Here is a 14799-nt window from a genome sequence, read left to right as displayed (position 1 = left end):
AAGTGATACTAGAAAATAAATTTAAATAGCAATACACCCTAATCCATCTGAGGGCTTAGACTACATTGGCAGCGTGGCGAGGGAATCCAAAGCAGAACTGAGACAGATGAGAGGCTAGAAGTTGAGATCTAATTCAATGACAGTAACATTAGTAAACAAGACAGGCAAGGAGCAGGAAGGTCTGCTGGATTAAATTGCATTTATTTCATGCAGAGATCTGACAGGTAAGGCAGATGAACTCAGGTCAGGGATATTACAGAAACATGGCTAAGGGAGGGACAGCACAAGAAGCAGGGTACAGATGCTGTAGACAGAATAGAGTTGGAGAAACGAGAGGAAGCAGAGGTATACTTCTGATTAAGGAGAACATCACAGAGTGCTCCTCGTTGAAACTTCTGAGGGAGCGTCCAAAGCCATCAAAGTCAAAGTCATTAAAGTCAGGTTTATTGCTGCAGTGTATGCACAAATATATTTACACATAAGTGAAATGAACAACTAAATGCAAATCAGCATCTCAGACACAAAGTATCCGACAGAAAAACAAATTACACATAGATTATACTCAACTTTTACAAGAAAGAACACAAATAGAAAAAGAACAAGAATGAAGTCCATTTCAGTGCAAAGTGATAAAACTAGTTATAATCCTGTTAAACTGTAGTGATAAGGGTTATGCGGGTTGGTTTAAGAACTGAGTTATTGAAGGTAACCAGCTGTTCTTGAACATGGTTGTATGGGACTTCACTGTGTACCTTCTATCCGATGGTAGCTGGGGCAGAGATTGTCCAAGAGGGCTAGCAGTGGTGAGGATTGGGTTAGGAGATATGGTGGAATGGAGCTCCCAGGAAGGATGGTGGTGGTGGGATGAGAATTTCTGGTAGTGGATGTTTGGTAGATGTGAAGTAGGTTGGTGGTGGTGATCAAGAACTAGGCTGGTGATGGAAGCGAGTCAGCAGAGTGAAAATCAAATACTGGTGGTACTGTAGGGATATAAGGAAAGTCTCCAATAATAGTGGTACCATCTGGGATGAGAAGTAGATGATTGGTGGTGTTGAGAGGTAGAAAAGACATTGAGGAGATGACCTACAGTACCTGCAGAACAATAGATGCCACGGACTGCACAGCGGTTGACCATGTCAGGACTTCTCCACCATTTTGCAAATAGTAGTAGTGGGACATTAAAAAAATCGAAATATAGCTCAGCAGAGTCAAAGGTACCACTGAACAGCACATGGAGCTGCTTGACATAGTTTTACATTTAGGATCTGAAAACAAAAGGAAGGTAGGCTTTATGATGAATTAGCTAATGAGCTACAAAACTATTCATATCATTAAGGGTCATACATCCTCCTGGATGTCCTGGATACCATGGAGGCACTAGCCTCTGTAGCATCTAGGACATCTTCAAGGAGTGGTGCATTGAAAAAGGCAGCTTCCATCATTAAGGGCCTACATCACCCAGGTCGCATCTTGTTCTCACACTACCATCAGGAAGAGGGTACAGAAACCTGAAGGCACACACTCAATGATTCAGAAACAGCTTCTTCCTCTCTCCCATCTGATTTCTGATTGGACATTGAACCCATGAACACTACCTCACCACTTTCTGTAATTTCTATTTTTGCACTACTTACTTAGTTAGAAACATAGAAAACCTACAGCACAATACAGGCACTTCAGCCCACCAAGTTGTGTCGAACATGTCCCCACCTTAGAAATTACTAGGTTTACCCATAGCCCTCTATTTTTCTAAGCTCCATGTACCTATCCAAAAGTCTCTTAAAAGACCCTATCGTATCCGCCTCCACCGCTGTTGCCAGCAGCCAATTCCACGCACTCACCACTCTCTGAGTAAAAAAACTTACCCCGACATCTCCTCTGTACCTACTCCCCAGCACCTTAAACCTGTGTCCTCTTGTGGCAACCATTTCAGCCCTGGGAAAAAGCCTCTGACTATCCACATGATCAGTGCCTCAATAGTTTAACTATTTGATATTCATTATGTACTACCTGTAATTCACATTTTTCCAATTATTATGTATTGCATTACACTACTACTGCAAAGACAACAAATTTCATAACATATGCCATTAGTATTAAACCTGATTCTGATTCTAAGCATTAATTCTGTTCCTCTTTCCACAGATGGTTCATGCGGTGCTCAGTATTTCCAACATATTGTGCATTTATTTTACAATCAGCATTGGCATTACTTTGCCTCAGTTTTACCATTTAAGCCAGAATGTTCTCACATTCAAAATCAATTTGCATTGACCTTGTAAACTTTGGAAACAGACTACATTTGGCTTTGGTGGTCTTGCACCTTGCCTATGATTATCACTTTGGGTCACAACTAAACAACAGTATCTTTGTTAGGATAAAAATGTCCAGCACCCATGGAAGCACTTTTGAGTTTGGTTCTTGTATATTAGGCAATAAGCAAGTCTAGAGATTGCAATGCCATCCTGTGTCACCAATGAAGCTCCTGAATTTCTGCAAAGGTACCCAGTTCCCCTTTTCCAATAATCTAGAAACCAAGCTGTGGAGATGAATCAGGAAAAAGCGCAAGAATTGGGCCGATCAACCTCACTGGCACTAATGCACATGATCTCAGGGAGTTGCACAGAAATTCAAGATTGTTTAAGGTCATTTCCAGTACACTTGCATAAAGGACAACAAAATAACTGTTACTCCAGATCAGACACAGCACAAAAAAAACACAAGAAGATAAAAAGAACGCAACAATAAAAACAACACAATAACTATAAATACATGAGGTGGCTTATATAGATAGATTGATTGTATGTACATGAAGTGACACAAGGTCCAGTAGTGTCTGTACGTAAGGTGACTCTAATGGGAAATGGTAAAGTAGTGGTGGTGGGGGCTCTGATGGGGTGAGTCACTGGGTAGTGATGTTGATCGGCTTTACTGCTTGAAGAAAGTAACTGCCTTTGAGTCTGGTGGTCCTTGTATCAATGCTATGTAGCCTCCTCTCTGTTGGGATGGGATAAAGAGTCTATGAGCCTGGTGGGTGGGATCCTTCATGACATTGCTTGTGTTTTTCTAGCACCTTTTCTGTATATACTGTGTATCCTTGATGGTGGGTAGGCTGATGCTGGTAATGCATTGAACAGGTTTGACTACCTATTGTGGAACCTTCCTGTCCATTGCAGCGTGGTCCCCAAACCATGCAGTGATGCAGCTTGTCAGCATGTGCTCTACTGTGCGTCTGTAGAAGGTCGTGAAAATTGATGTACACAGTCCGGCTCTCTCCGGCCTCCTCAGAAAGCAGAGGCATTGGTGAGGTTTCTCGATTATGTAGGATGTGTTCTGGGACCATGAGAAGTTGTGTGTGATGTCTACTCCCAAGAGTTCAAAACTGCTTACAGTTTCCACTGCTGTAAAGAAGGGTGTGAGTGGTGCGAGTTCTCCTGAAGTCGATAACCATCTCATTTGTCTTGTTGACATTGAGGAAGAGGTTATTTGTCTGGCACCAGGCCTCGAGCTCTTCCACCTCCTCTCTGCAGGCTGTCTCATCATTGTTAATGATGAGCCCCACCACTGTCGTGTCATCAGTGAACTTGTCAAGGTGATTACTCGGGAGTTTGCATGTGCAGTCATATGTAAGCAAAATATACAACAATAAGTTCAGCACACAGCCTGGGGGGGAGGGGGGAGAAGAGACTGTGTTGAGGAGAAGCAGTTGTACATACTGACGATCTGAGGACTGTCCATTAGATGCAGATTCAGTTATTTATTTATCACATATACAGTGAAATGTGTTGTTTCTGTCAACAGCCAGTACACCCAAGGATGCCTGGGGCAGCCTGCAAGTGTTGACACACATTCCAGCACTAATGCCCACACACTGACCTGGACTTCAGATACACTGAGCAGGGTGAGGTCTGCAGGTTAGGAAGTCCAATGCCAGTTGCAAAGTGCTGCACTTAGACTGAGGAGCAGGAGTTTATTCACCAGGTTCTGTGGAATAGTAGTGTTGAATGCTGATCTGAAATCCAAAAACATTTTGACACGTGTGTCCTTATTTTCTAGGTTTTTCAAGGCCAAGTGCACAACAGATGCCAAGGTATTTGTCGTAGAGTGGTTCTGTCGGTGAGTGTCCAGTGCGACAGGAATGGAGTTTTTGATATGTGCCATTACCAGCCATTCAAATCACTTCATGATGATGATTGGCATCAGTGCCTCCAGGTGGGGGTCGTTTAGTTCCGAAGGTGCAGAGTTCTTTGGTACAGAGATGATGGGGATAGCCACTTGGATGAGAGTTGAATATTTCTCTGAAGACGTCAGTAGGCTGGTGGGCACATTCCCTGGTACTCAACCTGGGATGTTGTCTGGACCGACAGCCTTAAATGGGCTGACTTTTTGCAGAGTCTTTCTCACGTCTGCTGCTGTTACAGACAGTGGCTGCTCACCTGGAAGCGGGTGGGATAGCTTTCATGACTGGCATGGTGTGCATGCCTCGAAGCAGGCATAGAAGTTGCTAAGGGTGTCGGGGAGGTAAATACCATACCTACTGATGCCAAATTTCCAATATTTCTCTCCTTAATATATTCTGTTTTTTTGTTGTTTCACACTCAAACGGACTTCACCCAGTATTCACTGGTGCATCAAGCAGCAATGCGCTTCAACGAAATTGTTAGAATTCCTATTAACACTGTAAAACATGAACTGCTTCCAGATGGTGTCAAAGTCAGTGCTTGTTTGAAAACAGCTGTTGAATGGAATGGTTTCACCTATTTTTTTTAATGTTAGCATTCCTATGATACCTATGCCTGTGGCCTGCTCCAGGCTTCGTGTCTGTGTGCTGGGCAACGCTTTCTCTGCTGTGCATTGAACTGAGACTGAGGCTGAGGCCTGCTCCAGGCTTCGTGTCTGTGGGCTCAGCGATGCTTTCTCTGCTATGTGCTGGACTGAGGCTGAGGCTGAGGCTGCGGGCCTGCTCCAGGCTTCGTGTCTGTGTGCTGGGCAATGCTTTCTCCGCTGTGCATTGAACTGAGACTGAGGCTGAGGCCTGCTCCAGGCTTCGTGTCTGTGGGCTCAGCGATGCTTTCTCTGCTATGTGCTGGACTGAGGCTGAGGCTGAGGCTGCGGGCCTGCTCCAGGCTTCGTGTCTGTGTGCTGGGCAATGCTTTCTCTGCTGTGCATTGAACTGAGACTGAGGCTGAGGCCTGCTCCAGGCTTCGTGTCTGTGGGCTCAGCGATGCTTTCTCTGCTATGTGCTGGACTGAGGCTGAGGCTGAGGCTGCGGGCCTGCTCCGGGCTTCGTGTCTGTGGACTCACTTTCATTCTGAATGCTACTTGCTTACTTTTATTGTTTGCACATTTTTTTCCCTCTTTGCACATTGGGTGCTTGTCAGTGTTTTTCTTAATGGGTTCTTTCGGGTTTATTTGTTTTGTGGCTGCCTGTAAGCTTTTATATTGGATACATACTTTAATAAATATTCTTTGAACTTTAAACATTCTAGTTTTAAGTTCTGTTCAGATTTAACAATGGCACTATAGGAAGATTCAATTTAACTTCAGCATCTTAAAAAAGGTGAGAAAGAAGACAGAATATGAAAATGACACTGTAATTGTTTGACTCTGCTCTGCTGAGCGCAGAGGTTAAAGTGGATGCTCCTCTCACCTGGCTGAAGTTCAGGGATGATTCAGATTCAGATTCATTTATTCATCACATGTACAGGATATTGAAACAAATGTGTCACTTGCGTCAACAACCAACGTGTCCAAGGACGTGCTGGGGGCAGCCCTCAAGAGTTGTCACACATTCTGGTGCCAAGATAACATGCCCACAATTTTCAACACAACAACAACAACGACAGCAAAACATGCCCTTTCCCACCCTCCCACACACACCTCCATCCCCAGGACAAACCACCTCCAGCCTTCCAGCCAACAGCCGCAGACTCCTAAACTCAAAGGCGTCAGGCCTCTAACCTCTAATCTCTGGCCTGGATGCACAGACTTAACCTTTGTCCCTTTGCCTCTAGACTTGCCGACATAAGTCTTTGACCTTTCAGGCTTTCTACCTATGGACTTCCTGAGCTCTGGACTTTGACCCTTGACTTTACCCTCTGGACTTCACTGACCTCCGTGTATCGACCACAGGACCCACTGATCACGAGTTTGGCGGGATGAGTTTTAGCTTTTCACCCTTTGCATTGCATTCCACACCAAAAGCGCAGATTCATGAAATATTTAGGAGAGTTTTTGAATTTTCTTCTATGAGATGTCACTGGTGCTGGAGTTAAACATCACAAGCTTATCACTGAACAAACAGCAAGCAACTCTGCTACAGTTTTTGTCTATATTTATCATGGTATAAATGTCTTACCGGGTGGAAAGATGCCATAAAATCATAGCACAATAGAACACAGATAAAGATCCTTTTGCCAACGAGCCCATGCCAACAATGCTTCGTAACCATGAGATTCTTAACTAGGTCTCCTCGGATTCCATAAGACCTAAACTTCCAGACAGCCTACTATATGGGACCTTGTCAAAGACCTTGCTGAAGTCCAAATAGACAACATTCAATGCCCTACCCTCATCTACCATGTTGCTTGCCTCTTCAAAAATCTCCATAATATTCATTAACCATGACCTCCCTTGCACAAAGCCATGGTGACTCCTCCTAATCAATCTTTGCCTATCCAAATGCAGATGGATCCTGTCCTTTAGAACTTCCTCCAGTATCTTATCCACCACAGGTATCAGGGTGACTAGTCTATGGTTCCCTGGCAGGTCCTTGTCACCCTTCTTAAACAATGGAATGACACTTTCCGCCTTCCAGTCTTTGGAAGCTTCACCAGTGGCCAATAATTAAGCAAGTACCTACACAAAGGCTTCACAGCGCCTGTGCATAATGTTCCACAACCTCCCACAATGTCCAAGGACATACTCGGTCAGGCCCTGGGGATTTATCTGCCTCAATGCACTGTAAGGATGCAAATACATCACCCCTGGCAATATGAATTTTCTCCAAAACACCATTAAGGACCCCCATTACCCAGGTCAATCTTTGTTCTCATTGCTACTATCAGAAAGGAGAGGCAGGAGCCTGAAGGCACACACTCAATGATTTAGCTTCTTCCCCTCTGCCAACCAATTTCTGAATGGACATTGAATCTATGAACACTACCTCACTACTTTTATGAATGGAAAGATTATATTATATATAAGATCTTTATTATCTATATATATTCACACACATAATTATGTATTGAATTGTACTGCTGCCACAATGACAACAAATGTCACAATATATGCCTGTGATAATACACCTAATTCTGATTCTGATTAATCATCAAGAATTTACTTTTTCCTGACCTTTTAAACCCAATCAGTGCTTCCTTATTTCTTTTAGCAAGAGCCTCAATACCTCTTATTGGCCAAGGTTCCTTAAACTTGCCGAGTCTACCCTTCATCCTCATAGTGACATGATGTTGCTAGAGCCTTGATGGGGTGTGGCAATAGAGCTTGTATTGGGTCTGATAGAAAGCATCATGGAATGAACAGCTGGGTGCTGAGATTGAAACATCAATGAGATACAGGTGGCATGGACAGTAAAGATCCAAAAATTTTGGAAGCAATTACACTTTAATAAAGTTAATGCCTGCCATAATGTTGAAAGCCTAGCTTATTGTAATATGTTCATCTCGTCTGCTTACATCCTACAACAATTCAGTCACATAATCTTTCCATTCATAAAATTAACATGCACCTTCACAAAAGAGTCTGATCTACTGTGAACAAATATGGATACTGTATCAGCTTCAGTCCAAGTAGATGCTGTCAGGGATCCTACTGGAAATGGCAGAGTTCAGCAGTTTAACTTCAGGATTGCCAAGCAAAGGTCTGTCAGATTAGAAAGTCAAAATTGTTATTCCATTCCTTTGATGGACCTTAGCAATTTCTTGGGCTTTGTGCCAGGCAAAACCAGGCACACAATCTAAGACCAATTGATTTCTATAAGGACTGTAGATTCTGAACCAGCAAGGGGAAAGCAACATTGACCCTGTGCAAGGGATACAGGTAATATAGGTGCAATAGACTGAGGGTAATAATTCAGGGCATTTCATTCATCATTACAGGCCACCCTGAATCAACAGATGACAAATTACTGCATGTGCAGCCAAACTGTCCACAATATTTCTTAAGACAAGATGTTATTTCACTGCCAGAGAGGTGTATTTTTATATTATTCTGGAGGCCTGAGCAGACTACCCAATCTTACTTTACTTAAAAACTAATTGAAGAATTTGTACATGATACATGAATTGGAGTTTACAGAAACTCAGATATAACAACCCAATTTTGTTTCTCAATTGAATCACTGAATAGACAATTTGCTATAAACTGATAACACTGATAATGATAAATGTAGGTTTAGCAGTAAATATACCATATCCACCCAAGAATAACATCAATTGTAAAACCACAAACAAGAGGAAATCTGCAGATGCTGGAATTTCAAGCAACGCACATAAAAGTTGCTGGTGAACGCAGCAGGCCAGGCAGCATCTCTAGGAAGAGGTACAGTCGACGTTTCCGGCTGAGACCCTTCATCAGGACTAACTGAAGGAAGAGTTAGTAAGAGATTTGAAAGTGGGAGGGGGAGGGGGAGATCTGAAATGATAGGAGAAGACAGGAGGGGGAGAGATGGAGCCAGGAGCTGGACAGTTCATTGGCAAAAGGGATATGAGAGGATCATGGGACAGGAGGCCTAGGGAGAAAGAAAAGGGGGAGGGGGAAGTCCAGAGGATGGGCAAGGGGTATAGTGAGAGGGACAGAGGGAGAAAAAGGAGAGAGAGAAAAAGAATGTATGTATATAAATAAATAAATAGCAGATGGGGTACGAGGGGGAGGTAGGGCATTAGCGGAAGTTAGAGAAGTCAATGTTCATGCCATCAGGTTGGGGGCTACCCAGACAGAATATAAGGTGTTGTTTCTCCAACCTGAGTGTGGCTTCATCTTTACAGTAGAGAAGGCCATGGACAGATATATCAAAATGGGAATGGGATGTGGAATTAAAATGTGTAGCCACTGGGACATCCTGCTTTCTCTGGCGGACAGAACGTAGGTGTTCAGCGAAATAATCTCCCAGTCTGCGTTGGGTCTCGCCAATCTATAGAAGGCCGCATCGGGAGCACCGGACGCAGTATGTCACCCCAGCCAACTCACAATGTGTGGCCACTGGGATCTCCTTTTGCCAATCAACTGTCCAGCTCTTGGCTCCATCCCTCACCCTCCTGTCTTCTCCTATCATTTTGGATCTCCCCCTCCCCCTCTCAAATCTCTTACCAGTTCTTCTTTCAGTTAGTCCTGACGAAGGGTCTTGGCCCGAAACGCCAACTGTACCTCTTCCTAGAGATGCTGCCTGGCCTGCTGCGTTCACCAGCAACTTTGATGTGTGTTGCTACAAAATTATGAGACTTATCATAAAAAATGGTAACCAACAAGCAAGCCAGTGAATCATCTTCTACACCCTATCCTTGTTATATGCATCTTCAGACTATGCAGATTCACAGTTATGCAAGGAACTTATTTCTACCAATGTCTCGTTATATGCGTCCAAAATTCACAGTTATGCGAGCAGCACCGCTTTCCCGCCAATACAAGTCAGGTGCGCGCGCCTCACAATTTCACTCCCGCCACTCTCACTGGTTTTCACATGGTGTGGATGCGCGATCTTAAACTTCTGTTGGTTTTACCTATGGTGCAGTGATTTTGTGCTTGAAATATTTAACTATGCCTCCTAAGCATCTGACGTCATGTCTTGAGCCATCAGCCGAGTGGCAGAGAACTGCTTTAACACTTGAAAAAAAGTTGGAAATTCTGAACAGTGTGGCATCAGCTGAAGGTAACACAGCTCTGGGATGCTACTGCTGGGAACAGAATCTTGCCTTTAAAGTTCTTTTGTTGCTTGATAGTGCGCCAGCCCATCCTAAACATTTGGACAGCATTCATGCTAACATAACAGTGCGTTTCCTGCCACCTAACACAACATCGCTGATTCAACCACTCGACCGTTGTGACCCACGTTAAAGGGGTATGTTTCTTTTTTTACGGCAAACTATCTCTCAGATGCTGCAAGCAACCGACGATTTTGAAAATCCTGGGAGTTTACCAACGGTGAGGGAATGGTGGAAGTCGGAACACTTGGCACAAATGGCAACAGACATGGACCCAAGTTTAGAATGGAGTCAGCATTTCAGTCGTTCCCTGCCGCCAACCCTTCTTCTCTACGAGCAAATTTATGCTGAAAAACAAAATGCTGCCAAGCAAACAACCCTCACCACTTTATTCAAATCGCTGTAATCTTCTGCTGCCAGCAGTTCTAAGGGTTCTGTGAGTCTTCCTTCACACCCCTTGCTGTGCTTGATAGGATCCTGACAACCACAACCATCCACCTTATCCGCGTAAAGCTGCCCGACACCACAATAACCACTCATCTCCCGGAGCCAACACACCTGCCACTGTTGGTGAGTACTGTACACCAGAGGATGTTAACTGTCTATGATTTATTACATTGAATATTACCTTAAATTGATTAAATATAATACAAATGTTGTCTTGTAGTATTGCTTTTGTGTCGTATTGGTATGAAAATGTAAATAAATTACAGATAAAACATATTTAGGAAGCCCTCTGGAATGCATTCCTATTTTCTCCATTTAATTAATTATTCACATTATGTGTCAACTTCGAGGCATGTATCACTCAGATATAATAAGGATAAGGTGTAATTAAACCGCATAAAAACTTGAATATATGTATACCTCTAATATCATTTAACATCTACGTTCCACATTTCATAGGTATTGCCAAGAGGAATATTTATGTTTTGCTACATCTGCACTTGGACAAATCATGACAATACCTACCTATTGTATAATATCTGTGGAGCTCGCTTCGTTTAGTATTACGTTTCTGTGTGTTGGCACCATTGTTCTGCATCTCTTCTGACCTGGTTGTCTTGAGGACAGCTGGTACCACATCACTTTGTGGTGATGGATCAGGAACTGCCATTGGACTGCCATATCCAGCAGCAGTCATGTCCATTGACTGGGACTTTTTCTTTAATCTGTGAAAGGATAAGGAAAGATATTGCTGCAAAGATTCAAAAGATTCAACGTACATCTATTATCAAAGTACAGTGGCATGCAAAAGTTTAGGCACCCCGGTCAAAATTTCTGTGACTGTGAATAGCTAAGCGAATAAAAGATGACCTGATTTCCAAAAGACATAAAGTTAAAGATGACACATTTATTTAGTATTTTGAGCTACTGTACGTATGCATACAGTACACAACCCGGAGATTCATCTTCCCACAAATAGCCACGAAACAAAGAAAACTATTGAATCTATTCAAAGAGAAACATCAAACCCTCAATACGCAGAAAAAAAATGCAAATCACGCAAATGACAAAAAAATGAGTGAAAAGAAACAATGTAAAATATCAAACCTCAAAGTCAGTGAAACAGTTCAGGAATGTTCAGTTTCAGCTCAGTTCAGTGAATAGTACAATTTCTAAATATGTACTAAATATATGTGAAATCAATAAGTTATAACTTACAAAAAATTAATGTCTTAATTGTCCAATTAAATGACTTTGTGACTGTTTATTAGCTTTGTGAATATATTTACCTTCACACTAATTGTTTGATCTGATCAGATTGTTATCACTTCATCCCCTTTAGCCCTGCTTGCAGGTTTACACACAGCTGATGGTTCAGTGTTGAACACAATCATTCTTTCTTCAGAAATTGAACGCTGAAAGGCTTACTCTCTGAATTTATTACTTTTTAGTATGGCATTTGGAACTCATATTTATTTGCAATTTATTGAGGGCAGTTTTTGCTTTAAGGCAATAATGCTCACCATCAGTGAAAGATGAATACCTGGGAACATAAAGGTAAATCTCATATAACATTTTAAATGGAAGAACCAAAAGCAGGATATTCCAAATGGTAATTCAAGCATTAATTGCCATCCAGAAAGATCACAGCTGGTATCATCATTGCTGTACTTTTCTATAACTCTGCCAGCAAAGTTGAGTTAAAGCACAGAAATAGGGCTTTCGGCCCATCTAGTCTGTGCCAAACCATTTGAACTGCTTACTCCCATTGACCCATACAGGGACCATGGCTCTCCACACTCCGACCATCCATGTATCTATCCAATTTTCTCTTAAACATTGAAATCGAGCTTGCATGCACTGCTTGCACTGGCTTATCATTCCATACTCTCACGACCCTCAGAGTGAAGTCTCCCCATATGTATCCCTTAAAATTCTCACCTTTCACCCTTAACACATGACCTCTAGTTGTAGTCCCACACAACTTCAGTTGCGGAAAAAGCCTGCTTACATTTAATCCCTCCTTACCCCTCATAATCTTGCATACCTCTAACAAATCTCCTCTCAGTCTTTACGTTCCAAGGAATAAAGTCCTAACCTATTCAATCTTTCCATATAACTCTAGTCCTCCAGACCTGGAAACATCCCTGTAAATTTTCTCGACATCCTTTAAAACTTGATTACATCTTTCCTGTAGGCTGGTGACCAAAACTGCACAGAGTACTCCAAATTAGGCCTCACCAGTGTCTTGTATAACTTCAGTAAAACATCCCATCTCCTGTACTCAGTACTTTGATTTATGAAGACCAATGTGCCAAAAGCTTTCTTTATGACCCGATAAAGCTGTCCTTATGACATTGGAACAACCAATTCACCAACATGTATTCCACCACTGCCACTCTCAGTTGCTCTACACAGATGATATCTATTCATAAAATGGGGTCAGTTTTCTGAGAATGTCTTTGCTGTGGAGAATGTCTGTGCCTTAAACCAAATTGTTTCCATAACGTTCTCATCTATTGTAAGAACTTTAGAATCCATTATACAGGAGGTAATAGCAGGTCATTTTCAAATTCATAAGACAAACAGAATCAACATGGTTTTATGAAATGGAAATAAGATTTGACAAATCTGCCACACTGAGATAGGGCATACTGATGAATCAATAGATTTAGTGTATAATAATAGATTTCCAGTAAGCAATAGGGAAGGCATTTCCACACAAAATATTACCGCACAAGATGAAAGTATGCAGGATTATGAATATATTAGAACAGTACAACACAGGAATCGGCCTGTCTACTCTATCTATGCCTCTTACAATCCTCCATCAGATTTGCTCTCAGTCACCACTTCAGAAAAAACAACCCAAGTGTGCCCAGCCTCTCTTGATATTACATGCTCTCTAAACCAGGCAGCATCCTAGTGAACCTTTCTGCACCCTCTTCAAAGCCTCAATATCCTTCCTATAGTGGGGTGACCAGAACTGTATGCAATACTCCAGATATAGCCTAAACAGGGTTCTATAAATTTTCAACACAGCCTCTTGGTTCTTGAACTCAATATCTTGACTAATAAAAGCAAGCACTGCATAAGCCTTCTTAACTACACTATCGATCCATATAACCACTTTCAAGCAGCTACATTGGCATGGTTAAAGGAGTAGCTAACTAACAAAATAAGAGACTTTGCATAAGTTGGGCATTTTTGATTTGTCTATCTGTAATAGACCTCAACTATTTACAATCTAGCATATGAATGACATGGACGGAGTGAGCAAGTGTACTGGAGCCAAATTCAGTGAATATGCCAATGTAGATGGGTTAGCAAATTTTGTGGAGGATGCAAAGAACTGTCAGAGGGATTACATATCAGTTTAGTGAGTGGACAAGAAGTTGGCAGTAATATGGAATAAAAGTGAAGCTATCCACTTTAGATGGAAGAACAAAAAGCAGAGCAAATTACAAAATTTTTGTGCATAGAGCAGAAATGGCTAATACAAGGGGGCATAATTTTAAGGTGATTGAAGGAAAATATGGGGGGGAAATGTCAAAGGCAAGTTTTTGTTTACCTAGAGAGTGGTGGATGTGTGGAATACCCTTCCAGGTGTAACAGTAGAGGCAAGTACTTTCAGGACATTTAAGAGATATGTGGATGACAGAAAAATGGAAGGCTATGTGGAAAGGAAGAGTTAGATTGATCTTGGAGTAGGGTAAAAGGTTGATGCAAAAGGGCCTGTACAGTGCTGTAACATTCTATGGAAATCCCAGTATTTGTAAAACAAATAGTTAGCATGCAGATGCAGCATGTAATGAAGATGGAGAAAGATATGGTGACTTTTACTGCAAAGGGTTAGGATTATTAAAGAAGAGAAGTTAGATGTAATTTTACAGGATATTGATAATACTGCACCTGAAGTACTCTGCAGTTTTGTTCTCCATATTTAAGGAAGGATATATATACACTAGGAGGCAGTACAAAGAAGGTTAACTCAGTTGGTTCCTGCAGTGAAGGTGGTGACATAGAAAGAAATGCTGAGCAGGTTGGACCTTATCTTTTTAGTGCATAAACACAGTAAAGGTGAATTTATTGAAAACATATGAAACCCTGAAGGAGATTTAGGAGGGTGTTGGGAGGATGATAACCCTTTTGGAGCCATCCATTCCAGATGAAGATTAAGAAGAATTTCTTCTCTCAGAGTGTCATGGATCTTTGAAATTCTCTATCCCAGAGAGCATGATGGTAGAGTTATAGAAGGTATTCAAGAAAGAGATTAACATACATTTAAATGACAAATGAGTCAAGTTGCGTGTAGAGAGAGCAGGAGAGTTAGACGGGATCAGTCATGACCTTATTGAATGGTAAAGCAGACCTGAGGAGCTAATAGACCTACTTCTGCTCCTGTTCTCCCAAC

At 42.0% G+C, this 14799-nt stretch overlaps 1 protein-coding gene across 2 annotated transcripts in view; it reads right to left on the bottom strand.

The window, feature by feature from the left end:
* Positions 1–14799, bottom strand: part of oxr1a (oxidation resistance 1a) — a 536209-nt gene that overhangs the window by 393895 nt on the left and 127515 nt on the right. For both annotated transcript variants that reach the window (XM_072249890.1, XM_072249891.1), the window contains exon 3: positions 10911–11110. In XM_072249890.1, coding sequence (XP_072105991.1) covers positions 10911–11110 — 200 coding nt within the window. The remainder of the gene's footprint in view (positions 1–10910; positions 11111–14799) is intronic.

Source organism: Mobula birostris, assembly GCF_030028105.1.
Source record: "Mobula birostris isolate sMobBir1 chromosome 1 unlocalized genomic scaffold, sMobBir1.hap1 SUPER_1_unloc_1, whole genome shotgun sequence".
Classification (NCBI taxonomy): domain Eukaryota; kingdom Metazoa; phylum Chordata; class Chondrichthyes; order Myliobatiformes; family Myliobatidae; genus Mobula; species Mobula birostris.
Note: the sequence above shows the minus strand (reverse complement) of the source record. Positions and strands in the feature narration are given on the sequence as shown.